We start from the raw sequence: 25,243 nt of genomic DNA, 5'->3' as shown, positions 1-25,243 counted from the left end.
TTGGTTTTTTTTGGGGGGGGGGGTCACCCAATGGTCTCACAGTTTGGTAGCTAGCGTCTCATCTGATTTGCAATTTGAGTGGTGACTGACTTTGGCCTTCAGGGAATCAAACTCCACTCAAAATGAAATTGGGACCAACCCCTATTGAGTCAAATCACATATCAAGGCGCTAGATGGGAGCTTTCTGCATATGTGAGTGTTTCGTCCACATAATGAAGTAAAAACAACTTCGTGTCACCCTGTGAGTCACATGACTTGTTTGCACAAAGAACTTCCGAACTCATCCCTGTGCTTTAAGTGACTGGCCCTCTTTGCATTCCTTTCGACTGCCGCCACGTTATTCTTAGTGTCACTTAAGCCTGAGGAAAGAGTCTTATCAATGTCGCCCCGCCAGCACACCTAAGACGCCGCAGCGTGTTTTCAGCTCAAGTCAAAATCAGCCGGCGAGCACCGACTGAGAAGTTGCGGGGAGCGTCCCCGGGACACACTGTCATTGTCGCGACATGGAAATTCACCGGCTTTGAAGCAAGCTCGCACCACATAAGAGAACATTATTCAACAGAGGGTGCAGGATATTCTGGACAGCATTTTTAACCTTGCTGCTGATTTCCGTGTTGCTTGCAAGTGATTTGTTCTTGCGCATTTTAAATCTGAGGCCTCTCCTGCATTTCGTGGCTTCTGGTGTCAACAGAGTGTTTTTGTTACAGTTATATCTTCTCTATTGAGGTTGCATGATGGGATTTAATTGCTGGATGGAGAGAGGGAGAGGGTGAGAGAGAGAGAGAGAGAGAGAGAGAGAGAGAGAGAGAGAGAGAGAGAGAGAGAGAGAGAGAGAGAGAGAGAGAGAGAGACTATTTCCCACTCAAATAGGACATTTGTGAAACAGCAACTTATGAAATTGACTTCAGGTAGTCTTTTCATGTTTTAAAGGGATGTTTGTTAGTTTAATCTGCATTTGCTTCCATAGTGGTGTTGTGGTTCATGGTTTAAGAAACAACATGATATCCTTTGCATTAAATCTGTTTCCTTTAAACGGTTATCGTTATTTAAAGCAAGTTTATTTTTCTCTTGCCACTGAAGTCAAATCCCTCCATTTTAACTCGTCACAAACTATTTTGTTGTACTGTAGTTGTTAAAAAAAAGAAACAAACAAACAAAATTATCCGATTTAAAAAAAAAAAAACATAAATACACCCAACACAGCAAGAGACGTAATAAGTGTAGAATTTTTATTTTACTTTTGTTACTTTTTTTTAAACGTTGGGCGTGTGGAAATGTGTGTGACGTCATATTTTGCTATGTTCTCCGATCACATTGTCAATAAAGTTCCTCTTTTCAAAGCAGCCAAGATGGCGGACTACGATCTTACAACCAAGATAGCACATTTTCTCGACCGGCATTTGGTTTTCCCCCTCCTGGAATTCCTTTCCGTGAAAGAGGTACGTCACTGTTTGTGTCGGATGACATTTTATTCAAGTGCAGCTATTTTTATTTTGTGTTTTGGACCTGCAAATGCGTTTAAAGCCGGCGAGCAGCCACCGTAGCCGGGCTAGCGTTAGCTTGCAGTCACGTTGGCTAGCCAGCGGTCTTAGACGATGCTAATTCGGGGATTTATTCATTTTAGTAGTTCACACATTAAATTGCGTTTTAGCATGTTTCTGTATAGGAGCAATAACATTATGACTGCAATCTACCGCTATTAGACTTCTGGCGACGCAGTGTCCTGTTAGCTACGCTTGGTTTGTATCTAAGGGAGCGACTAGCATCCCTCTGCTTTTAATAAAAGTTAGGAACAGTACAGAAAATGTCTTGTTCAAAAATACCTGTCGACATCCTACTAATAAGAAACTGAAGAAGAGCACAAAATAGGACCATACATTTTCACTCATCTTTGCACTCTTGTATTATTCTTAGAAAAGACTTGCAAAACATGAAACCGCTATCAAAAATACTGTTAGTTCAAAAATATTACGTAGTCTAATAAAAAAAAACTAGTATGGTATGGTGCTAATGGAGCATGACTTGTGCCCTGTAATTCTTTCTTGCACTGCCCATTAAAACGGGTTAATTCCCGGCATTTTGCAATCTCGAAACATCTTATGTCTATACCGTTGTAAACATTATCTTTAACAGACTACACTTTGTTTTGCCTCGCAACAGATCTACAATGAAAAGGAGCTACTCCAAGGCAAGCTGGACCTCCTCAGTGAAACCAACATGGTGGACTTCGCCATGGATGTATACAAGAACCTTTATCCCGACAAGGAGATCCCACATTGTAAGTGGATGCGCTGTTTCCGCCTGTTCCATGGTTGTTGTTTTTTTTTGTTTTTTTAAATCGTTTATGCTGGGTGATTGACTTCATTTTTTCAGGATGATTTGTTGGTCTCCTCCTGTAGTTCAAAGAGCGCCTCATCAAACACTGCTTGCACTAGCAGCAACACAAAAACAGCGGAGCTAGATTTCGAGATGTACTTTTTCCAATGTCACTGATGAAACATATCCCCGTTTGTAGCCTTGAAGGAGAAGAGAGGCACTGTGGTGGCTCAGCTCAAGCAGCTCCAGTCGGAGACGGAGCCCATTGTCAAGATGTTTGAGGACCCCGAGACGACGAGGCAGATGCAGTCCACCAGGTCCTTCTAAAAATATTTTTGGAGACAATCAATCCTGGTGTAAGGATTGAGCTGCGCAATTTTAACTCGTCATTTTCTTGACAGAGACGGGAGGATGCTTTTCGATTATCTTTCAGAGAAGCACAATGTGAGTTTTTGAATGTATTCACACCATTCACACATTTTCTGAGGGAGTTGAAAATTATGCCTGTTAATTTTCAACAATTTTGCGAATCCTTTAGTTCCGCCAAGAGTACCTGGACACTCTGTACAGATACGCCAAATTCCAGTACGAGTGTGGAAACTACTCTGGTGCGGCAGAGTATCTCTACTTCTTCCGCGTCCTGGTAAGAACACAAAAACAAACATTTATTTAAAAAAAAAAAGTAAATAAATAAATAAGAGGAGTCAGTATTGTTTTAGTGTGTCTTGGTTTACATTTTGAAACATAGGAAATAATGTAAAACTGGAACCAGCCAAACCTTTATTAACATTTATAGTCATATGGTAAAGAGTAGTCAACCACTGGAAACAAGCGGGAACTGATGCCTTGGATAAAGTGGAAGGAAATGTGATACATTTGAAATAGCAGTCAGTGTTGGCACAAAACCCAAAAGTCAGGAAAACCCTACGAGAACAGCTAGGGTTTATTTGGGGTTAATTAGAGGCACTTGAAATCGTGACAGCTTTGTGCTGACTCTCACTTAACATAAGTGGTAATGTGACTTCATTCATTTGTTAATTCAGAATCTAAGCCACATAACCGTTATAAGAGGATGTGTACACTTTTGCAGCCACATTATTTTTTGTCGTTTATTTTTGTCATTTAAATAGGGGGGGGGGGTGTTGACTTTTTAATATCCTCTGTACATTCAGTTTTGGGCTTTTGGGTTTCAGGTTCCGTCGACAGACAGGAACGCTCTGAGTTCCCTGTGGGGGAAACTGGCCTCTGAGATCCTGATGCAGAACTGGGAGGCCGCCATGGAGGACCTGACGCGACTGAGGGAAACCATCGACAACAACGTGAGTGCGACAAAAGCTTTTTTTGATTGGGATTCTTATCGAAGTCGGTCCTGAGATTTCCTTTTTGTCCCGTCGCGCAGTCGGTGAGCTCGCCTCTCCAGTCGCTCCAGCAGAGGACCTGGCTCATCCACTGGTCCCTCTTCGTGTTCTTCAACCACCCCAAGGGCCGAGACAATATCATCGAGCTCTTCCTCTACCAGCCTCAGTGAGTCCTTGCCGTGCATCAAATGATTCACCTTGACCTCATTTCTCTCTTTTTTTTTAATATCACAGAAAACATGGCCTTTGAACAAGGGTGTGTAGACTTTTTATATCCATTGTAAATGAGCTAAAAGCTCCTCGAACCTTCTTTTGAACCCCCCCGCAGGTACTTAAACGCCATCCAGACCATGTGCCCGCACATGCTGCGCTACCTGACCACCGCCGTCATCACCAACAAGGACGTGCGCAAGCGCAGGCAAGTTCTCAAGGACCTGGTCAAGGTCATTCAGCAGGTAAAGACCGCCACAACGTTGTTTTTACCAAAGGCGTCCAGAACGCTGATTCATCTTTCTTTTTTTTTTTTTTCATCTCAGGAGTCGTACACGTACAAGGACCCCATCACGGAGTTTGTGGAGTGCCTCTACGTCAACTTTGACTTTGACAGCGCCCAGAAGAAGCTGAGGGAGTGCGAGTCGGTGAGAGAACTTTTTCCTGCTTTTCCTCAGCCGTGAACGCGCTTCGACGGTTTAGCTTTGACCGAGGCAGCTGCACCGAATCCAATCAGTAAATCCTTTTTCAAATTCAGCTTCTTCTCTTCTTCTTTTTTTTTGTTAAGCGGAACCGCTGTCAGCTTTAGGGCCAGCCTGCAGTTTGAATTCTCCGCTTTGGGACCACTTTGTGCTTTGCTCAGATTTGCTTTTTTGAGAATTTTTGTGGCAGTGCCGCAGGCTTCATTTGTCTTGTCACACACGGCGACTTGTGTGCATCCTCTGGGATTTCATTTGTCCTTTTTTGGCCAGAGGGTCCTTGGTCCGAAGGTCCTTGTGGAAGCTTGATTGTTTGTTTGTATCCACATGCTAACTTGCTTTTAGAACTAATAAAAAAACAAAAGTCGACAAAGTCCTAATATTTGGTCTTTGGCCAATGTAAAGCATTTCTCTCTGTTTTGTGGTTTTCATGCAAGAAGTGACCAACATTTTTTTTCCTTTTTATTTAGATGAAAAGAAAATTCACAATGTGGATATGCGATTTCATTGGCTAGCAAATATTATGTAGTTAAAAACATTGGCACGCAATCGCATGTCATTTCTGGTCTTTATTTTTTAAATGTTCAATTTCAATTTTCTATCATTTCAACACATTATTCCTTCATTTGCCATTTTTGTTGTTGCTGTGCCTTTTCCAAAAATGTTTTTTGGCTTCATTTACATCCCTGGTTGGCAAAATCTTTAAATAGACATTTATAAAAGAGAGAAGAAGAAAAAACAATTTGACGATGCCTCGATTCAACGTTTGCAAATTACTGTTATCTGACAGCCATTATATTTTAGGAAGTACATTTTGATATAGTGACAATTAGTGAGTCACGTATGCTATTAGGCCAACGATATGTAAACAAGAGGAGTGCCAAATGAGTCTTTCAGTGTTCTATTGGTGCCTACGACTTTGGCTTTCAAACTGTCGGACACGTAATACCTTCATACTTTTAAGCTTAAGCCCTTTAAGAATAAGCTGACGCTGCAAAATCGTCAAATGCACTACAAAATGGTGGAATTTGGTTCAATGTTGTTGATGCAGTTTTGTTCGCTACTGACCTGATGATGATGATGATGTTGATGATGCCGTTCTCCTCCAGGTCCTCGTCAACGACTTCTTCCTGGTGGCATGTCTGGAGGACTTCATTGAAAACGCTCGTCTCTTCATTTTCGAGACCTTCTGCCGCATCCATCAGTGCATCAGCATCAAGTACGGCACCTAACCTTCATCAACATTTTTCGTTTCTCGAAGCACCCAGCCCAACTGTGAATTGACCCCCCCCCCTTAAGGATTTGCAATTGCATGCAGTTGCCACAAGATGGCGGTAAAGCGCTTTAAAAATGGAGGGGATCATAAAGCATCAACGACATGCTGCTTGCTTGTACACAGTCGTGAACCCGTGTCACATAAAGAACCACCTTCCACGTTATTTTCCCGACTGAGCCGCTCTTTCCGCACAGCATGCTGGCCGACAAGCTCAACATGACGCCCGAGGAGGCGGAGAGGTGGATCGTCAACCTCATCCGCAACGCCCGGCTGGATGCCAAGATCGACTCCAAGCTGGTGAGCACCGGCAGAAGAAACTGCCGGCCGCAAAAACATCTCAGCCTGGCCGTTCTCATGCCGCATCTTGCGTGTGTGCGCCTCGCAGGGTCACGTGGTGATGGGCAACAACGCAGTGTCGCCCTACCAGCAGGTCATCGAGAAGACCAAAAGCTTGTCCTTCCGCAGCCAAATGCTGGCCATGAACATTGAGAAGAAGGTGGCTCACAGCAACAGGAACGAGGTACACCCCCACCCCCCAAAAAAAACAAAACATTATGATTGCCTGTTTATTGTTTAAAGCATAAATAAAACTTCAATTATGATGAGTTGAGAATTGTGCACGAGAGTCCATTTTGGATCTTTCGTCATGTTGTCTCATCTTGTTTCCACAGACTCCAAACTGGGCTGCTCAAGACTCCGGATTCTACTAAAAAAAAAAAAAAAGGAAAACAAAAAGAGGACGCTGTTGGTTCTTGGCAAATAATCGCAACTTTTTACTTGACTCAGTTTAGCCCCTGCGTCATTCCAACTGGCTGCTTGAATCATGTTGCTGCCCTTTCAGATATGTCACCTTTTATTATTAGTAGTATTTTTTTTTTTCCAGGTCCAATATTTTTGAAGCAGTTAACCCAACATTAAAAAAAAAAAAGTCAAACCAACATTAAAACTTTTGCCTCTTTGGAAAATAAACCCTGCAAAAGTGTTGTGCTTTTTCTTTTATTCCTCTCGGTTCACACTTTGTCCACTAGGTGTCAGTGTTGTCTAAGCTTTGTGCTTATTGCTAATTTTTAAAGCATTCAAGTGTCTGGTTTCACCTGCATTTTGGTCCACTAGATGTCGATGTTGTCTGATTGCCGTCTGCAGCATTCCAACGGCTTTGTCGATCCTGACGTGTACAAATGTGGGACTATTGATTATTGAACTGTAGTTAACTAATCAATACAGGTGAGCATTTATTGTATTCCATTAGAGGGAAGTGGGGCTGTTCCTATAGCCGCACTTTTAGAATATTAAACCTGACCTGTATCCGCCTTCACCATGCAAATATTTGCCTTTGATAATGTCAAGCGAAACCTGTTATGCTTTGGTGTCAGCGGACTGTGGGACTTTTTTTTTTGTTTAGTTTTTCCTCCCAAACTGGTTTGCTAAATACTTGCGGGCCAATTAATGTGTTTCTTTGTGTGCGGGCAAAGTGCCTCAGGTGCATTTTTTGTAACTTGTCTTTTCAAGTGAGGATTCCCTCTGATGTGTCTTGAAGGAGGGGCCTGTCCACACCGCCTCCTCTTTTTTTTTTTTCTTCTCCCTTTTTCTGCTGTTTCCCTGCAGCTGACGTGGGCCGCGGCAGCTGGAATCCATCAGCTGTGCTGTTCGTCCTGCCTGCTACTTACTTCCTGACTCCGCTCCTGCGCTCCTTCCCTCTCCGGAGTGACTTGCACAACCATGGACACGCTGACGGCCTGGGTGGCGACCGACCCGGCCGTGGTCCGGATCCTGTGGATCTTGGCGCTGGTGCTGGCCACGCTGCTCGTGTGGTTCTTCTCCTTCTGCTGCTACACGTGGAACCACGGCTCCTCGGATTCCATGGAGCGCTACCTGGAAGGTAGGTGGACACTCCCTCCCTCCTTCCTTCCCTCCCGCCTTCCTTCCCTTCCTCCCTTCCCCTCCCGGCCCACGTGATAGACTCTTCCTGTTTCCACTCTGACTCACTTGGGGGCCCGGGGTTTTTTTTTTTTTTTTTTTTTTTTTTTTTTCCGCCACTGAACTGGCTCTGCTTCTACTTTGTGGTTGGAAAAGTGCTGATTGGCCGGCTTGGATGCGTACAACGGCTCTTTTTACGCTCACATTTACAATGCATTCATTCTGGGAGGTACTGCAAGCATACTTCATATCCAAAACAAACGACATGAAATAAACATACTATTTTGAACACAAACTGCTGTTGCATGCAACTGATCGTCTACTTTTTCTGACATTTTTGTTTGTTGGTGCTCTATCACATTTTCCCAATGTGAACTATCCTCTTTTCGTTAGTCAAGGTAGTAAATCTGTTTATTCTCCCCCCCCCCCCCCCCACCCCACCCCCTCCCACACAGTGATGGTGAAGCCGCCCGGATCCAAGGGTCCCGCTCAGGTGAGACCAGCGTGACCAGGAACTGTGATGTAATTCCTCCTTTTGGACTTTAGGGGTCCCTGCTTACTTGTACTTCCCTCCGGTTGTCCTCCTGGGACCCGATGACGTAACAAAACCACCATCCCATCTCAAAATGTTCTCATGACGAATGTCCTCAAAATGAAGTTCACTTTAAAGTACTTTTGCTAAAGTGGACCCAGCAAGTATAAGCGGGCTTGTGGTTTTAGCAATGTACTGGGGCTAAAAAAAGACTCACAGGATACTTTACTCATGTAATTTTATGGTTAAATATTAAAAAGAAAAAAAGCTTACATAAAGCTGTTTCCAATTTCTCTTCCAAAAAGTATGCACAATGCATATGATTTATTATTATATATTTATGTTTAAACAAATAGTGTATATTCAATCAGTTAAATATTTACTGTTTAAAAAATAAAATAAAATTTTAAAAGATGTGTACAAAATGCCTGCAAACAATTTAATTTTTTTTATAGTATTTCGTCCCAAAAATATTTTTCACTGAAAGAAGTTGCGTTGTTTTAAATGTGATAGAAATTGCAACACAATTACTGCTCATTGTACATATTTCTTAGAATAGGTAAAGGAATATATATTTTTATTAAAATAGTCCTGTTATTTATCAATTTAAGTAGTTCTTCTTAAAAAATATATTTTTACTTAAAATCTAGTAATGCATGTTTAAAAAAAAAAAAAAAATTCTAAAATGTCAATCACATCTATGTATTTTCTATGCTTTTCCTGTTTAGGGTTGTTGAGAGGTAAATAATTTCCTCTGTAAAACTTGACATTTCACTGAAATGAACAGTTGCATTAGAAGTTTGGCCTATAAGCAGTTACAGTTCGAACCCTATTGGTCTGGAGCTCTACAGCTGGACCAATACACTTGTACCGACTCCAAACTACCAGAACCAACCCAGAACTGACAAGAAAAACCTTCTTTTTTGGCAATAAAATCTAGCAATCTTCACTTTCTTATTCCCTGAACTGTCAAAAGTGTTTCATTGTGTTTCCAATATATCAAGAGCTGGCCTGACTTTGATGGCGCGGGTGAACAAAGTGGTTTTATTTTTAACCTGAGCATCATGTTCAATGGGTGTGGCGGCCCCCCTGCCGCCAGTTTGCAAAAGAGCGGACTGTGATTGTGTCTGTTCAACATGCCTGCATGTATGAAGCTCTTTGTGTGCCGCCAACATGAATACAAAGATCCAAAATGTCATGGCATGGACGGCACGCAATGAGCGCCAACAAGTTGTTCTCGTCATTCCATCACAATGACGTGAGTGAATGAGAGGGTTTGTGCGTGCAAATGCCACAAACTTTCTAAATACTGTACATTTCCGACACAGTACACGCTGTACAGTTTCTATACGCTCCAATTGTGTCCTTTAGAAACGGACAAAAAACTGCCGGTGAAGTGCTAAGTGGTGACTTTTTTTTTGTGACGTTTCAGAGGAGGAAAAAGCCCAAAGACAAGCAAGCTGAGACCAACCAGGTGAAGGCAAAAGTGGTCAAGGCGGAGAAGGCAAAAGAGACCAAGGTGGTCCCAAATGCAAAAAAGAAGCATCAAGAGGAGGAGGTCAATAAGTCAGAGGAGATGAAGGTGAGGGTGGATCGAGAGGAGGTTCAGAAGGTGGAGGTAGTAAAGAAGGTAAAGCAAAAGGTGCTGAAGGTGGTCCAGGAAACAAAAGTAATAACCGAGAAGATAGTCAAGAAGGCAAATGTGGTCAAGGAGAAGGGCATGGTCCAGGAGGTGAAGAAGCCAAAGGCAGTCAAGAAGTCTGTCCAGGATGTGAAGGTGATAATAGAGAAGGAGGTCAAGGAGCCACTCCAACAGGTGGCAAAGAAGTCGAAGGCAGTCAAGAAGTCCATCCAGGAGGTCAAGGAGATAGAGAAGGAGGGCAAAAAGGTAGTCCAGGAAGCGAAGGAGGTGATGAATAAGTCTGAGTCGGTCAAGAAGAAGAAATTGAAGGCAGTCCAGCAGGCAAAGGAGACAATGACTGCAGTGCAGGATGAGTCAAAGAAGGCAAAACCAGTCAAGCTGGAGGTGGTCCAGGAGGTGAAGGAGAAGTTGAAGCCTGTCAAAAAGTCTAACAAAATCCAGGAGGCTAAGGATAGCAAGAAGGATGTGAAGGCGGTCCAGGAAGCAAAGGGGGAGGTGAATAAGTCTGAGTCAGTCCAGAAGGAGAAATTGAAGGCAGTCCAGCAGGCAAAGGAGACAATGACTGCAGTGCAGGATGAGTCAAAGAAGGCAAAACCAGTCAAGCTGGAGGTGAAGGAGAAGATGAAGTTAGTCCAGCAGGCAAAGGAGACATTGACGATGGTCCAGGAGGAGGTGAAGAAGGCAAAACCAGTCAAGAAGCTGAAGGTGACCCAGGAAAAGGTGAAGGTCGTCCAACAAGTAAAGGAGACATTGACTGCAGTCCAGGAGGAAGCGAAGAAGGCAAAACCAGTCAAGACGATGAAGGAAACAACCGAAGAAGTGAAGGTGATCCAGGAGGTGAAGAAGGCGAAGTCACAAAAGGAGGAGGAGCTGAAGGTGATCCCGGAAGTGATTGATGAGCCGCTGAAGGAATCTGAGGCATCTTCAGTGGAAGCATCATCACCGTCTGGAAGGAAGAGGCGGCGGCGAAGGGGACAAAAGGTGAGATGTCGTCGGTTTGTTTACATTTACACTCACTGGACGCAACATTAGGTACACCTGTGCAATCCACTGGGCAGACACCACCCAAGGAGGAGGAGCTGAAGGTGGTCCCGGAAGCGATTGATGAGCCACTGAAGGAATCTGAGGCATCTTCAGTGGAAGCATCATCACCGTCTGGAAGGAAGAGGCGGCGGCGAGGGGGACAAAAGGTGAGCTGTCGTCGGTTTGTTTACATTTACGCTCACTGGACGCAACATTAGGTACACCTGTGCAATCCACTGGGCAGACACCACCCAAGGAGGAGGAGCTGAAGGTGGTCCCGGAGGTGATTGATGAGCCACTGAAGGAATCTGAGGCATCTTCAGTGGAAGCATCATCACCGTCTGGAAGGAAGAGGCGGCGGCGAAGGGGTCAAAAGGTGAGCTGTCGTCGGTTTGTTTACATTTACGCTCACTGGACGCAACATTAGGTACACCTGTGCAATCCACTGGGCAGACACCACCCAAGGAGGAGGAGCTGAAGGTGGTCCCGGAGGTGATTGATGAGCCACTGAAGGAATCTGAGGCATCTTCAGTGGAAGCATCATCACCGTCTGGAAGGAAGAGGCGGCGGCGAAGGGGTCAAAAGGTGAGCTGTCGTCGGTTTGTTTACATTTACGCTCACTGGACGCAACATTAGGTACACCTGTGCAATCCACTGGGCAGACACCACCCAAGGAGGAGGAGCTGAAGGTGGTCCCGGAGGTGATTGATGAGCCACTGAAGGAATCTGAGGCATCTTCAGTGGAAGCATCATCACCGTCTGGAAGGAAGAGGCGGCGGCGAAGGGGTCAAAAGGTGAGCTGTCGTCGGTTTGTTTACATTTACGCTCACTGGACGCAACATTAGGTACACCTCTGCAATCCACCGGGCAGACATTTTGTGTCCGATCTAATTGAATCATTTTGAGAAGTCAGTCTCTCGGGGCTGAAGATGGCGGCCTCAGAGCTGGCACGAGACGCCGCAATGGCATGCGGATCCGATGGGAACAAAAGTGGAGCAGCACACTGGTCCATTCACACAAACAATGCTCGCTCATTAGGCCACCTCGCGCAGCAGGACAACTTTTGTTTCAACTCTCTGCACTTCATTTAGGACTACACACGTTTTTAGAAATGAGAAATGTTTTTGTCAAATAATGACGCCCGCCCCCTTCAACATAATCCACTTTTACACTGCTCTTAATTCATTATTATTCATGGCTGCGTCGCTGTATCTGGTTCTCGTGCATTCGTCATGGTGAAGGGAATTATTATTATTATTATTATTTTCTTTACGGAGCAAAGCAATGTCTTGCACGTTGAACTGATTTAATATTTAAAAATTTAGCTTGTTTCACAAGTCACGCGGTCCACAGGAAGTTGCATCATCAGATCCGCTGCAGATCACTTGCAGGCAAAAAAGTAAGTTTATTATTTGATATTTCAGTTATGACTAGGCAAGTAAAATCTAAGATAGACCTGTTCCCCCCCCCCCTTTTTTTTTTTTGGGCAGGGTTAAATCCCTTTGATGATTTTTTAATTTTTTGAATGGAAATTTAAATGTATTGAGAGCGCTACAAGCAAATAGCACTGATTCAGTGGAATGGCCCGGAAGAGATGGATGGAGAGAGAGAGAGAGAGAGAGAAAATAAATAAATAAATAATAATATAGCTCTATCTAGACTGATTATGGAAACGTTACTACAGTGACTGTATAATGGATTAATCTGTCAATCAAGTGCTAGCAATCCAAGATCGATATCTACTTTTAAAGTCACCCCATCCTCGGCGCGGTATGATTATACGCTCCAAGTAGCGTAAATAGCACCGTGTGAAGTTTTGCATTGGGTTCAGCCCGGGACGGACACCCCCCCCCCCCCCCCCCCCTGAAAAGTCACGCAGCACGCATGCGCGCCTCCTTCGCCGCTGCTGCAGCAGAGAATCTGATGTAGGCGCGTTCAAGTGTGCCATCGTCAACTCCTGCATGCGACGCTTGTTAACGCACTGTTTGCGTGGGCCCCCCACCGCCGGCACCGCCGCCGCCGCCGCTACCGTGGACATGTCTGCCGTGAGTATGATGATGACGTCGGCAGCAGGTTCCGTGTCGGTTCGGAAGCACAGTAAGGGGGGGGGGGGGGGGGTTGTTCGCAGGTGCAGGCCGCGCTGTTAACGCGTGATGGATGTGAAAAGTGTTCATATGGCACGAACGTCAGTGGTCACGTGATTGCTCTTTTGGAGGCAGTAAATGTTGAATGGGTTTCCCTTTAAGTTCCGCCGATGACGTGTACGGTACACTTGCAGGCCACTTCGTTAGGTACACCTGCGCAATCTAATGACAGCAAATTCTAAACAACAGTGTTTCTGTGCCTGACCTATGCAATTATGCTAAATGCAGCCCTTATGCAATATTCTAGATGTCATTATTTTTAATCGAGAGTTATGTTGTCTAGACGCTACTTGTTCATATGATACATAAATCTTTCTATCCATCCTTGGCCTAGTTATTTTTTGCCTGTTCTGGTTCTGTTGTTACGATCTAGAACTATATATGCCGTCCCGCTATTCTAGATCTGTTGATTCATCCTCGATCCGGCTGCCCTCGGCGTTTTGACTTCATGTATTCTTAGATCCATGCTTTGTCTCATTACTTTGAGCTTTGAGTTTTATACATTGTAATCTAGAGTGATTTCTTCTGTATTTACAATTTTTCTTAATCAGTGTAATTATTATTAAAAAAAAAGAGATCTATCCATTGTAGGGCTGACATTTCTAACTATTCTACCTCTGTTATTCAAAACGAGATCTATGCTTGGCGTGTAGTTATTTGATATTTAATTGTAATCTAGTGCTATTTCTTTTAGATATAAATGAATACACAAAAAATACACAAGGTCTCGCTTGTAGCTATTCCAAGATCCAATTCTGGACAACGTAGATTGATCCATTCATTCTGGATTTTTTTTCTTCTCTTTATGCCTATTCTAGCTCTATTTAGCTAACCGTCCGAGACGCACCTGTTATTGAACTAGCTAGTCTTGATCAACCAGTCTAATCGAGGCATCTTTTCTAGAAATGGCATTCATACTATATCTGGCTATTCTGAATCTATCCATCTATTTTCATTCTACTGTAGCTATACTGTAACTTGGCTAGTCTAGAGCTAAGTAATGTGGTTCTTGCGATTTCTTTTCTAGATGCATCTTTTCTAGATATTCTATTCTCCACTTGCTGGGCTATTTTTTATCATCTGGGCCTATACAAACGGACAAATGTAGCAAATGTAGATGCATCAATGCCAGGTCGATTGTATTCTAGATCTGTGGACGTCCATTGATTTTTTTTTTTTTTCTAGATCCATTATTGCGATGCATCCTGGATCGGTCTGTACGACATCCGTCTGCCTATCTAACTCGATCTGTTTTGTTTTAGATCTGCTATCTATGTTTTTCATCCTTCATATCTATTCCAATTCTTTCCTGTTAATTCTCCATCGATAATAAAAGTGTTGCCGCGTGTTAGTTGAGCAACAGTCTGGAGGGATGTGAAATGGGACACTCTAGATATAATGGTTGTTGTGTTTAGAAGCAGACGGATGCCGTCCGGGGACTTTTTTTTTTCTTTTTCTTTTTTTTTAAACTCCCAGCTGGCTCCCGTCCAATCGGAGAGTGTGTGTGTGTGATGGCGCAGCCAGCGCCCAGTCGACAGGCAGCGTGCGCGCTTTGCTCTGTTGCTGATGGTGACTCAGCACAGGCAAGACGAGCGAGTCCTTCACGTGCGCTCGTTTTGATGTTTCGCCGTAATCGGCTTCAGAAAACTTTGTATTTATTTGAGCTTAATAGCGTGTCAAAATATGTATTTAATACAGTAAATCATCTTAATTATGTTGTAATATTAAAGTTATTTACACGTTTGATTATTTAAACACAGTGGTTGCAAAAGTGTGCACACCCTGTGTTCATCGATCGATCTTTGAACGGGGGGGGGGTGTAGACTTTTTATATCTTCGACTGTATGTACGAGATCGTGTAGTAATTCTGCATCCCTGCCCGCAGGCCACAGAGGAGGTGCAGGACCAGCCCAAAAGGAGGCCCCTGGTCCGGGCGGCGTCGGAGGAGAGCACGGCCGACATGTACCCGCTCGGGGGCTCGCCGTCCCCGGGCGACACGCTGCCCTGGAACCTGCCCAAGCATCAGCGCATCAAACGCTCCAAGTCGGCCTCGGGTGACGTGCTGGACCCGGCCGAGCGCGCCGTCATCCGGATCGCAGGTACCCTCCTTTTTGATGGCCACTCCCTGAGATGCGGGTTCGAATGATTATATGTGCTACAAAAACGTCCATTTGCTTGTATTCCGTGTATTGACTTTTTGTCAGACTGTGTGTACCTAATGAAGCGGCCGGTGGATTATAGGCGCGTATCGATTTACAAGCGGACGCGCGGTATGAAACAAGACCCCCTTCCTTTGCCCGTCCCTGATATTAATTGATCAGGGCGGGGTACTGCAGCAGGGTGACGTCATGCAGATGATACGCAAACTAGTCAAGGGCGACATGCACGCGCACGTGCACACACACACATAAGGACGGAGCCGAGACTTGATGTCAGCACTCGCGGAAACAGGAACGTTTGTTATCAAGCTTGTTGAGCGGCTGCCAGGAGAGCCAAGAAAGCGCGCACACACAATAATAATAATAATAATAACATACTACCTCACTTGTGTGTGAGTGTGTTATTTTTAGGGGTACTTCATTGTTGTGGAAGTAAAGTCGGTCATCTTGGAGTCCAGTTAATCTGATTTGTTCGTTGTCCTCCACGAACCAGGAAGTAAACAAACAAACAAACAAACAGACGTATTATGATCATGTTTATCCACTTTAGGACTTTTCAGAGTTGTGGTTTTAGAGTAGGGCGTCAAGCCGAGGTGAGGAGCTCAAAGCTGGGTTTTAAACTGAGGGGTAGGGTTCTAAACCCAGGGTTAGGGTTTCTAGCCAGGGTTTGGAAATCAAGTTGGTTTCAACCAGGGTTAAGTGTCTGATTAGTGATCGAAGCCGTGGTTGGGGTTGTGAATTGGCGTTTCAAGGCAGGGCTCGGGTTTGAAATGCGGGTTTTAAAGCCTGACTAGAGTTCAATTGGGGTGGAGGTTTTCAAGTTGGCAATCATGTTGAGGTTCAAGTTCCAAGGTAGGGTTTCAAGACAGGGTTATAGGTTTAAACTGTGGTTAGGGTTTCAAATTTGGATTAGGGTTTCAAGACAGGATTGGGGTTTTATGTTAGGGTTTTAATCTCGCCTTTGTTTTTCAGTTGGGTTTCAGGATGGGGTTAGGGTTTCAAGCCTGTGTTTAGGTTTCAGGTTAAGATTTTAAGACAAGGTTAGGGTCTCAAAATGAGAGTTTTAAGCAAAGATTAGGGTTTCAAGAAAGTTTAGCGTTTGGGTTTACAATTGGATTTCAGGACCAGTTTTTGGGTTTCAAACCTCGGCTGTGGTTTCAAGCCAAGGTTAGGGTTTTAAAGTAGGGTTCCATGCCTGTCTATGAGTTTGAGTAGGATTTGAACCTCGAGTTAGGTTTCAAAGTGAGTTTCCAAACCTGGGTTGCAGCTTCGAAGCAATGTTTCGCATTTAGTGTTTCAAATGAGGTATGTAGCCAAAAACCAATGAAAACTGTTCATTGGCTGCCACAAAGCAAAAGTTGAGTCATCAATTTTTGTGAATACACTCCAACAGAAAGACCTCAACTGACCTGTGATGTCATCCGATTAGAAGCGCACGCGTGTCATCTTCCCAGCCCCCCCCCAAAAAAAAGCATGCGTTCTGCGCCTTTAAGAGGAGGGTCTGACATGTCATGACATGATGTGTGTGTGTTGAGGTGTGCGTCTGGAGGGGCTCGACGCAGTCCAGGCTGAGTCTGGGTCCACACACACAGACGGACGGACGGGCAGGCCAGGCTGGCAGGGGCGGGGGCAGGCTTTGTACTACTTTGACTTTCCTTTTGAGCCGAGATGAGCGCAAATTCAAGCGAGGCGGTGGCCAGCGTCAAGGAGAGCATACGTCCTCCGGAGCCGGGCCAGGCCCGGCCCGCCGTGCTCACCCCGGGCCAGCGTCTGCCCGAGGAGCAGGACTACATGCAAGCCTACGAGAATGTGAGGGAGAAGTATAAAGGTGAGGCAAGGGGAGGGGACGCCGGTTTTGCTGTGGAAACAGGAAGTGGAATGCAACCAAGCACTTTTATTAGGACCAGATGAGCTGCCTGTGTCAGAATGTCAGCCCGTGTGTCAAAAACAAATGGGGCGACTCATTTTTAGGACATAAAGAATGTCACAACACGTAAGCCCACGTGTCAAGGGAGAGGAATTGGTACCACATCGGTTTGCTTGGAAAACAGGAAGTAGAACTTTTCTACTGCGAAATGCCATGTTGGGGCGATAAATGAGCACGAGTTGGTCCCATGTTGATTGGTGGGGAAACAGGAAGTGGAACTCTTTCACTGTAAGATCTCATTTTTGTTGGATAAACGATGTCACAACATGTACAGTACGCCCATCTGTCAAGCAAGTGGCACGCTAATGGGTCCCACATTCATTTGCTGGGGGAAACAGGAAGTGGAATGCTTTCATAGTAAAATGCAGTTTTGCGGCACACAAAATCCGATGTCAGAACAGGCGAGGCCTCATTGCTGCAAAGTTGAATACTTTCACAGTAAAATGTAATCTCATATCAATTTTCTGGGTGAACAGGAAGTGGAATACTTTCACAGTAAAATACCATTTTTGTGTTTTCTTTTAAGTAGACAGTTGAGATGATCGACATTTTGGTCAGACGTTCTGGAAATACCGTCAGGGCTGCAGTGTTGTTATTTGTGCAAAGTGACATAAGGTAGTTCCGTTTCTTTCGCTCACTAAAACAAACACAAACAAAGTCTCCTCCACAGCGTGGTCCCCGATCGGGAAGTCTTTGCCATCTGTTATTTTCTTTCCCACGACCTCCTCCCTGCCCACTAATCCTGCCATGTTATCACTTCCTGCTACTTTTATGGCTGTATTTGTTTCAAGGCTACTACTTTTTTATTTCACATGAAAGTTAATCGTCGTGTTTCCACGGTGGGACCATTTCGACTTTTTACTCTTTAAAGACTCCCCCACGTTCCCTTTTCAGCGCCACCAATGGCGAGTGTTGATGCCCGCAGCCGCCGTGAACACGTTGTTATCAACACGCCAGCTGTCCCTCTATAACTTATTGCAGCAGGTGAAACGGAGTTTCAGTCGCCGGCGTAATAGCAGGCAATCGTTATCGAAGCATTCGGCTCGGAAATAACTGCGGAGGGAGAATCGCGCGCACACACTTATTGCGATATTTACGCTCTTCTCACGTGCACTGGCCACTTCATTAGGCACACCTGCGTAGGTCGAACATCGTATTGGAGGTGTACCTAATCAAGTGGCCAGCGAGTGTAGTTCAACAGACGATTATACATATTCAATGAATGGAAAATATGTATTAACTAAATTTAAAAATAAAGTATATTTTTAAAATTAAATTACTTAAAGTAAGACCAAAAAAAAAAGAAAAAAGAAATGCCTTTTTTTTTTAACCGTATTTTATCTTTGACGTGCAAAGCAAACAGAGCCTCCTTGTTTGTCCTGCATTTAGACGCGACGGTCTAAATGCATCCCAGCATGCAATGTGCCCCGCCCACTTCTTAGACACCCGAAATACACACTTGGAAATACGCAGCTACGTGTGTGTCCTGCTTTAATGTGTGTGTGTGTGTGTGTGTGTGTGGGGGGGTCTTGTTTTTGTCACATAGTGGGGCCAACATTTTGGGATTTCACAGAGTTGTGGGGCCCACCCGTCCACGTGGGGCCATTTCGCTGGGCCCCGCAAATTTAGACCTCTTTTTAAGGGTCAAGACTTGGTTTTAGAGTTTAGGTTTGAATTGGGTTATGGTTGAGGTTAGGGTAAGGGATAAGGGTAGGCAATCATTTTTTGATGGTTGGTGTAAGAGGAAGGGGCTCGGAAATGCATTATGTCAATGAGATGGCCCCACAAAGATAGTAAAACAAACGTGTGTGTGCGTGCGTGCATGCGCAAATGCCAGGAAAGTTCATGTCTAAAACGGCGATGTGATGAGTTTGTTTTGGGAGCGTGTGTATAGAACCCCCCCCCCCCACACACACACACACACACACACACACACACATGATACCACCACCCCCCCCCCCCCCCCCACCATTAATGCCGTGCTTCCCTCAGATCACTTTCATGCAGCTCAAAAATAGTAACACTCACACACACACACACACACACACACACTCGGCTGCAGTTCATCATAGAGATTTTAAACATGGTTTTTGACCAAACCACTTTTTACTTTTGTTTGCTAGCTTAATGTTAACGCATAATTCAAAATGCAATAGACAGGCTAAAAACAAACTAAAAAAAACCAAAATCCCAAATCATCCACGTCGCTGTATTTATAACCCAACCGATATTTGAACACAAATGGTGCAACATGTGGACTGGCAACATAACAATACTAATACAAATATTCATTGCGGTTCAGTCGCAACGGTCTTCTTTGTGGGGTCGCCGGCGTGACCCCCGTTGACGGAGGTCGTGCTCGTAAATGATCTCCACGCACGTTGACGCCGACGCTTCACTTTGGACGTGAGCACAGCTTTCTCGGCCACACGCGAGATTTAGCGCCAGCGCGTAAAAATGACTGAAATATACTCCGTGTGAAAGATGTTCTTCGAACCTTTGCAAGGTGTAAAACATGAAGGTGATCATTTAGCAATGTTGTCTTCAGCCGAAAGCGACAGAGGACGTACTTGGATAAAAGTATTGGGACACATTTGATCTGTGTTTCAATACTTTTAATAATAATAATAATAATAATAATAATAATAATAATAATAATAATAATAATACTAGGAGGCAACAGGACGCAATCATGGACTCCTCGGTCGGGTGCAAAGTGAACGTGAATCGGAACCAGAGTCGGAAGTGCGCTTTGAAATGGATCTGATGAGAGGAGCATCGGACATGAGATCTGGAGACAGCTGACATTAATTACGCAACCCCCCACACCCGCAACACCCGTTCCTAAAAACAGACTTACAAGTGGAAGGTCAAAATCGGCCGTCAAAGTCCACTTTTGGACAATTTCTGCTCATGAAACGCACACAAACACTTTTATTGTAGAGTTTTGCACCCGGGCTTGATTCTGTTTTGGTCCACGGTCTCGGCTCTTTAATCCGACCCAACAAACTTTGACATGATCAATTCCTGTCATATGTTAAATAAATTTAGCTTCCCCCGCTAAAAACTAGAAAAAGTACTTAAAATGACTTTCTTTTTCTTTTTAAATTATTTACAGTTTTTATTTAAATTTATTCATGCTAAAATGATTCGTTAAAATACATGTATTTGTTAAAGATATAATTTACATCAAAGAATTAGTGAATTTATCAAAGATAAAAAATGCTTTGTCAAAATATTTTATATTTTTATATTTCATATTTATACTGTATATTCATTTTTTTTTTTTTATATTTCTCTAATAAAATAATTCACTTATTTTAATTATTTTTTGACCTGTAATTATTTTTCATTTATTTTTATTCATTTTTCAACAACCCAAAAAACATTTAATGATTTATTGTAAAAAGTGAAATACAATAATTATTAGAAAATACATTTGGCGCATATACTGCTCATTTGAAAATGTTGTGTAATGTAAATTAGCTATGGATATTATAATGAAAAGAGAAATGTATTTTATGAAACTTAAAATAAAATAAATTACATATTTTCCCTTTTTTTATATTTTGATTATTATTATTATTATTATATTATCAATCTTGTTCAATAACTTAATTCAGTCACTTCATTAGTTAAGCCTACACCACTTGAACAATATTTAATTTGTTCATAAAAGTTCCTAATATTTCAATCTGAAATTTAAATGATGTTGCTGTATTAGGAAAGGAGTAATTACCATGACTAAACTAAAGATTAATACATGAACTCAAAGTCTTTTGACGAATTAATTGTTGCACTCGAGGCGTTTCAAAAATAACCTTGTATAATGAGCCACATGCTGCTTCACCAAGACCTTATGATGTAAACAGGATGATGCGCGTCTGCCACCCGCTCATCCCTACAACAATGGCGCTAACGCCAGGCGGGCTCAGGCACGCCACAGCGAGCCCGACTCTCGCGCGGAATGTCAGCCGTTGGACCGTCCGCGTCCCCCCCCGTCGTGTCCAGCGCCGCTTAAAAGAAAAGCCGCCACGGACCCAACTTGCTTTGTCAGCTTTTTTCGACTTTAATGACTCTCATTTCAATCAAGTCATCCATCGTTTAATGAGCACTGACCTCCACCAAGGCTTTTTTGTCATCTGTGCAACTTCTACTGTGCTAACAGCTTTTGCGCTCCTTCTTCCGGACAAGATCATTCAAACCAGATCTGATTTCCAAGAGGATTTTCAATGTTTCAAGATTGTTAACGACACGTCTGCCGATTTTAATCGAGTCAAAAAAATCGCCACGTATATAAAATGAAGCTTTCAGTCCAAAAATGGTTGATGGTTGCTTTCGAGTGAACAAGCTCTCAGTGTTGCTGTTGAATTCAGCAGCTCTGTGCTAAGGAAAAATAAATAAATAAATAAATAAATTCTGGTCATAATTTACTGCTCCAACATAATTCTCTCTGTGTCTGGCATTTATGCCATAAAATGGAAAAGCAGCTGTGAGGCCTTTGATCAAAACTCACCACAGAACATTTGATGTAATCATAACGATGAACGAAGCCTGCATGCCGGCAATCATGTGACGGTCAAAGCTATTTGATTAATCCCATTATGGGACACAGAGAGAGAAAAAAAAAAAGCTCACTAACTTGTGTGCCTTTTTAAAAACGCTGACTCATCACTCAGTCGTCGTCATAACGTTAATTATTTAACACGGCCTGACCAATTTGAATTTCTTTAGGCCGGGAGAATAAACTGATTAATTAAAAAAATATAACTAAATAGAAAATAAAAAACAAATTATTTATATATATATATATAAATATATATAAATTTTAGCTAAAATTGCATGAAATGAATGGCAATTTTCTATTCTTCTCATTTCTAATGACTATTTCCTAATTGTAAAAAGGGCGAGGAGATACCGATAGCTTAAAATAATAGATGTATGACCTTTAACCTTTTGTCCTTATTTTTTCTTATGTATTAATGTATACAAAAATTTGCTTCAACAAGAAAAAAAAAAAAAGCAACCAGCAAAAAAACATTGCAAGCGCTAATATTGGCCGGGACAAACTATCAAAGCCAAATCCTAAACAGAGCTGCACTGTTGTTGGATGCACGAATTACCTTACCTCCACAGCAAATAATGCTGAGTCACTGTCTGGAGGAGATAAAAAAGCGAACTCTATAGCATCAATCATATCATTTAGTCATATAGATATAGAGCAGGTTGCCGCCTCCATTTGAAGGAGGAGAACGATGAGGATGCACCATCAGGGTGGGGCCACAGGAGGTGTGCTTGGTTTTTTTCACACTTTTTTTTTTCTCTCTCTCCAATGAAAGGGATTGTGTGCGAGGCAGGAGGGGACAAAAACCTGCACCAAGCTGCCAACTAGTGAGCGAGAGAAGGAAAGAGAGAGAGAGAGAGCAGGCAGTAGCAGGGGATAGGCTGGTTGTTGCACTTCTCAGACTATTGCATCCTCAGACTGGCTGTTTGGGAGCGAGCGAGCGAGCGAGCCAGCATGGATCCGGCCCGGTCCATCCAGCACGAGATCAGCTCTCTTAAAGGTACTTCACCCCGTTAGCGACGTTAGCTCGTTTTCCCACAATGCATCCGTGGCCGGCGATTCATAAACAGTTGAGGAATGAGGCTCATTCCGTCGCTTTTGTTGCCTTTTGTGTCCTGCTCGGAAGGGGGGCCGCAGGGGTGCTGGGATGGGGGTGGAGGGGGTGGGGGGGGTGTCACTGCTGCTGCATGCGGCAAAGTGGAGCAGCAATGCAGCATCGCCGTAGCAACGAGGTCGTCGTGGGCACAGTGTGGACTTGACTCGTTGTTTTGAACCACATGTTGTTTAAGTTGACTTAAAAGGGGCGTGATTGTCCCCCGGGATGTGTGACGTCACGATGAGTGGGCGTCCAATCGGGAGCCGGCGCTCGCCTGCCGTCTCTTTCAATGGATGTGTATTGAAGACAACCTTGAAAATAATCCATCATGTTAGGCAGCTCTTGGCACACTTTTTTTCTTTGAAGTCAGCCCCAATGCAAGTTGACTGTAACCGGCCAAAAGTTGAAATAAGCATGCATTGAGGCTGAATTAAAAAAAAAAAAAAACAACTGAGGGATTTAACTAGTTTGTAACAATCTTATTTACTAACTTGTGACATAACTAACTGATTAATTTGCATATTAACTTACTATTATCTGAATTTTTCAACCAGCTGATATTGGATCAGGATGAATTTGACCCTCGCAGGTGTACCTAAAGTTGTGGCCAGTGAGCATACATGCAAAAATGTGACTTCTGTAGAGATTTTCAACAAATCAGTCAGAAGCTTTTTTTATTTTTTATTTTTTTATTTAGCGTTTGCTGATTTGAAAAGGTCTTTGAAGAGGGACGTGAAATTGTCTGACCCACTCGGCCGTGCCAAGGCGGGGGCGGTTCGCATTTTGCAATCCAGAGACAAAAACTCCCTCGCTTCATTGGACTTAAAAGTTAGTCATTAGTAAACACCAGCAGAACTTCCTTCTGAATAGATCAGCCCAAAGTTCCGAACAGCTTTGGCTCACTTCTCGACCTAAATATTCTCAGCTTATTTGGGGGGTTTATCCCGTCTTGATCTGGTAAACGGCAAAGGCCAAAGATTCCGTTTGTTAATTATATATATATATATATATATATATATATATATATATATATATTTATTTATTTATTTATTTATTTATTTTACAAGCCTATTATCACACTTATTTTGGGGGCAAATTTTTTGAGATTTTGGTCGGAGTAGTTTGATGACTCAGCATTTAAACACGACAATCTTTTAAGTCGGTGCCACAAGGTCAGCGCTTGCCACGCGACACGTGCAAGGTTGTGCCGTCTTTTGTTTTCGTCGTGTACGGCGTTTGTAGTGTACACACACTCGTGGTTAAAGTGCTAATAAACCTAGCGGAAAAACTGTAACTCAACTTTTGTTGAGTAAAAATCACACATCAAAAAAACAAAACAAAAGCTGGACATATCTTTGTTAGCTAAAAGAGCATTGATGCAAATTAGCCCAAGCGTCAAAAAATAAAGAAAGCATGTTTTTACTGTTCCACTTTCAGGGGCTAGCGTTGGATGATTGATCCACTTATTTTGGAAAAATGACGCAAAGCAGCCAGGAAATGCAAATCAAGCCAACTGACGCGATCAGCGTGCACTCGTTAGCCGCGTTAGCATGTCAAAGTATTGTTTTGCTGATCATCATCACTCATGGAAGGAATCTTGTCCAGTCAAACCGTTTGCTTGGAGCTGTCGCATAATGCTATTTAATGATGAATATTAATAATACAAATGTCCATCTAGCAGTTAAAAAAAATGATTTATGATGATCCATTCAAGTCTTGTAGGTTGTGGAAATGCACATTACAATATTAAATTGCACGCTTTTTTTTTCACCATTGGCGACGTCTGGTCATCACTTGGTCTCAATGCAAGCAGATCAAAACTTTTTTTTATATCCTGCATTGTATCGTTACTTGTGCCTTTGCAATGCGTCTGCAGCCGTGATTGATCGATCGCATTAGCAAATTGTTGTGGAATTCCAATCCAATGCGCCCTTCGGGAGGCCTTCAAAGCATTTACAACATTGTGTGTGCGTAATTGTGTTGAACGCCACACGAAGACGGCAGCATTGGACAGCACTTTTTGCCGACGCGCGCACATTCGCACCTCTCGCGTTTCACTGCGCGGCTCTCGCGTGCTTCCGCCGCTAATTTGAGGCGCCGGCGTTTAATGGCTGACATTCCTCACCTGCTTCCGTGCGCGACGGGCATGCCGCAACCACGCTAGTCGTGTGGAAAGGCAGTTGAAAAATCTAAAATATATGCAGTGATGAACTGGAAAGTGTCATCGTGAGAGCTGTTCCTAATAATTTGGACTACAAACATGAGGCAATCTGATGGCAATATTGAGCGCTAGTTCTGGAGCTTATTGGAATGTGCAGGTGTACCTAATTAAGTGTCCAGTTAGTGTCATTTCTACTTTCTAAAAAAATATATAAAGCTCTGAATTGAGTGAATGAATGGAAGCCAATGTTTTCTAGTCTGTAGTTCCTCTAGCGTCCATTAGATGGTGCTCTTGGTTGGACCCGTTCATGAAGCTGCGTTGCAAGATGCTCTTGCACTGTCCTTGTCATATTTCCTATTCGTATTTATTGTGAAGTTTAAGTGCTACGCTTCCCTGGTGCATTTTTGTTTTTCCTCAAGGGGGGTACAAATGCCCCGAA

General features: G+C 43.3%; 2 protein-coding genes across 6 annotated transcripts in view; both read left to right on the top strand.

The window, feature by feature from the left end:
* Positions 1-1,283: 1,283 nt before the first annotated feature.
* Positions 1,284-6,621, top strand: eif3eb (eukaryotic translation initiation factor 3, subunit E, b). The gene is made up of 13 exons (XM_086063299.1): positions 1,284-1,439; positions 2,161-2,278; positions 2,516-2,633; positions 2,718-2,760; positions 2,855-2,959; positions 3,510-3,635; positions 3,716-3,840; positions 4,003-4,129; positions 4,211-4,312; positions 5,473-5,582; positions 5,834-5,936; positions 6,025-6,159; positions 6,311-6,621. Exons 1-13 carry the CDS (start codon positions 1,299-1,301, stop codon positions 6,347-6,349), a joined length of 1,392 nt encoding a protein of 463 aa, XP_085919425.1. The 5' UTR covers positions 1,284-1,298; the 3' UTR covers positions 6,350-6,621.
* Positions 6,622-7,343: 722 nt separating this feature from the next.
* pleca (plectin a) overlaps positions 7,344-25,243 on the top strand; it is a 67,758-nt gene continuing 49,858 nt past the window's right edge. For 2 of the 5 annotated variants that reach the window (XM_086062148.1, XM_086062147.1), the window contains exon 1: positions 16,710-16,884. In XM_086062148.1, coding sequence (XP_085918274.1) covers positions 16,725-16,884 — 160 coding nt within the window. In that variant the 5' untranslated portion in view covers positions 16,710-16,724. Of the gene's footprint in view, positions 7,519-8,011; positions 8,050-9,520; positions 10,712-14,782; positions 14,997-16,709; positions 16,885-22,410; positions 22,548-25,243 lie in introns of those variants that run through there. The other 3 variants (XM_086062156.1, XM_086062152.1, XM_086062158.1) reach the window with 2 other exon arrangements.

Source organism: Leptonotus elevatus, chromosome 19, assembly GCF_054856555.1.
Source record: "Leptonotus elevatus isolate MCC_2025b chromosome 19, RoL_Lele_1.0, whole genome shotgun sequence".
NCBI classification, from domain to species: domain Eukaryota; kingdom Metazoa; phylum Chordata; class Actinopteri; order Syngnathiformes; family Syngnathidae; genus Leptonotus; species Leptonotus elevatus.
This window is presented reverse-complemented; position numbering and strand designations above follow the sequence as displayed.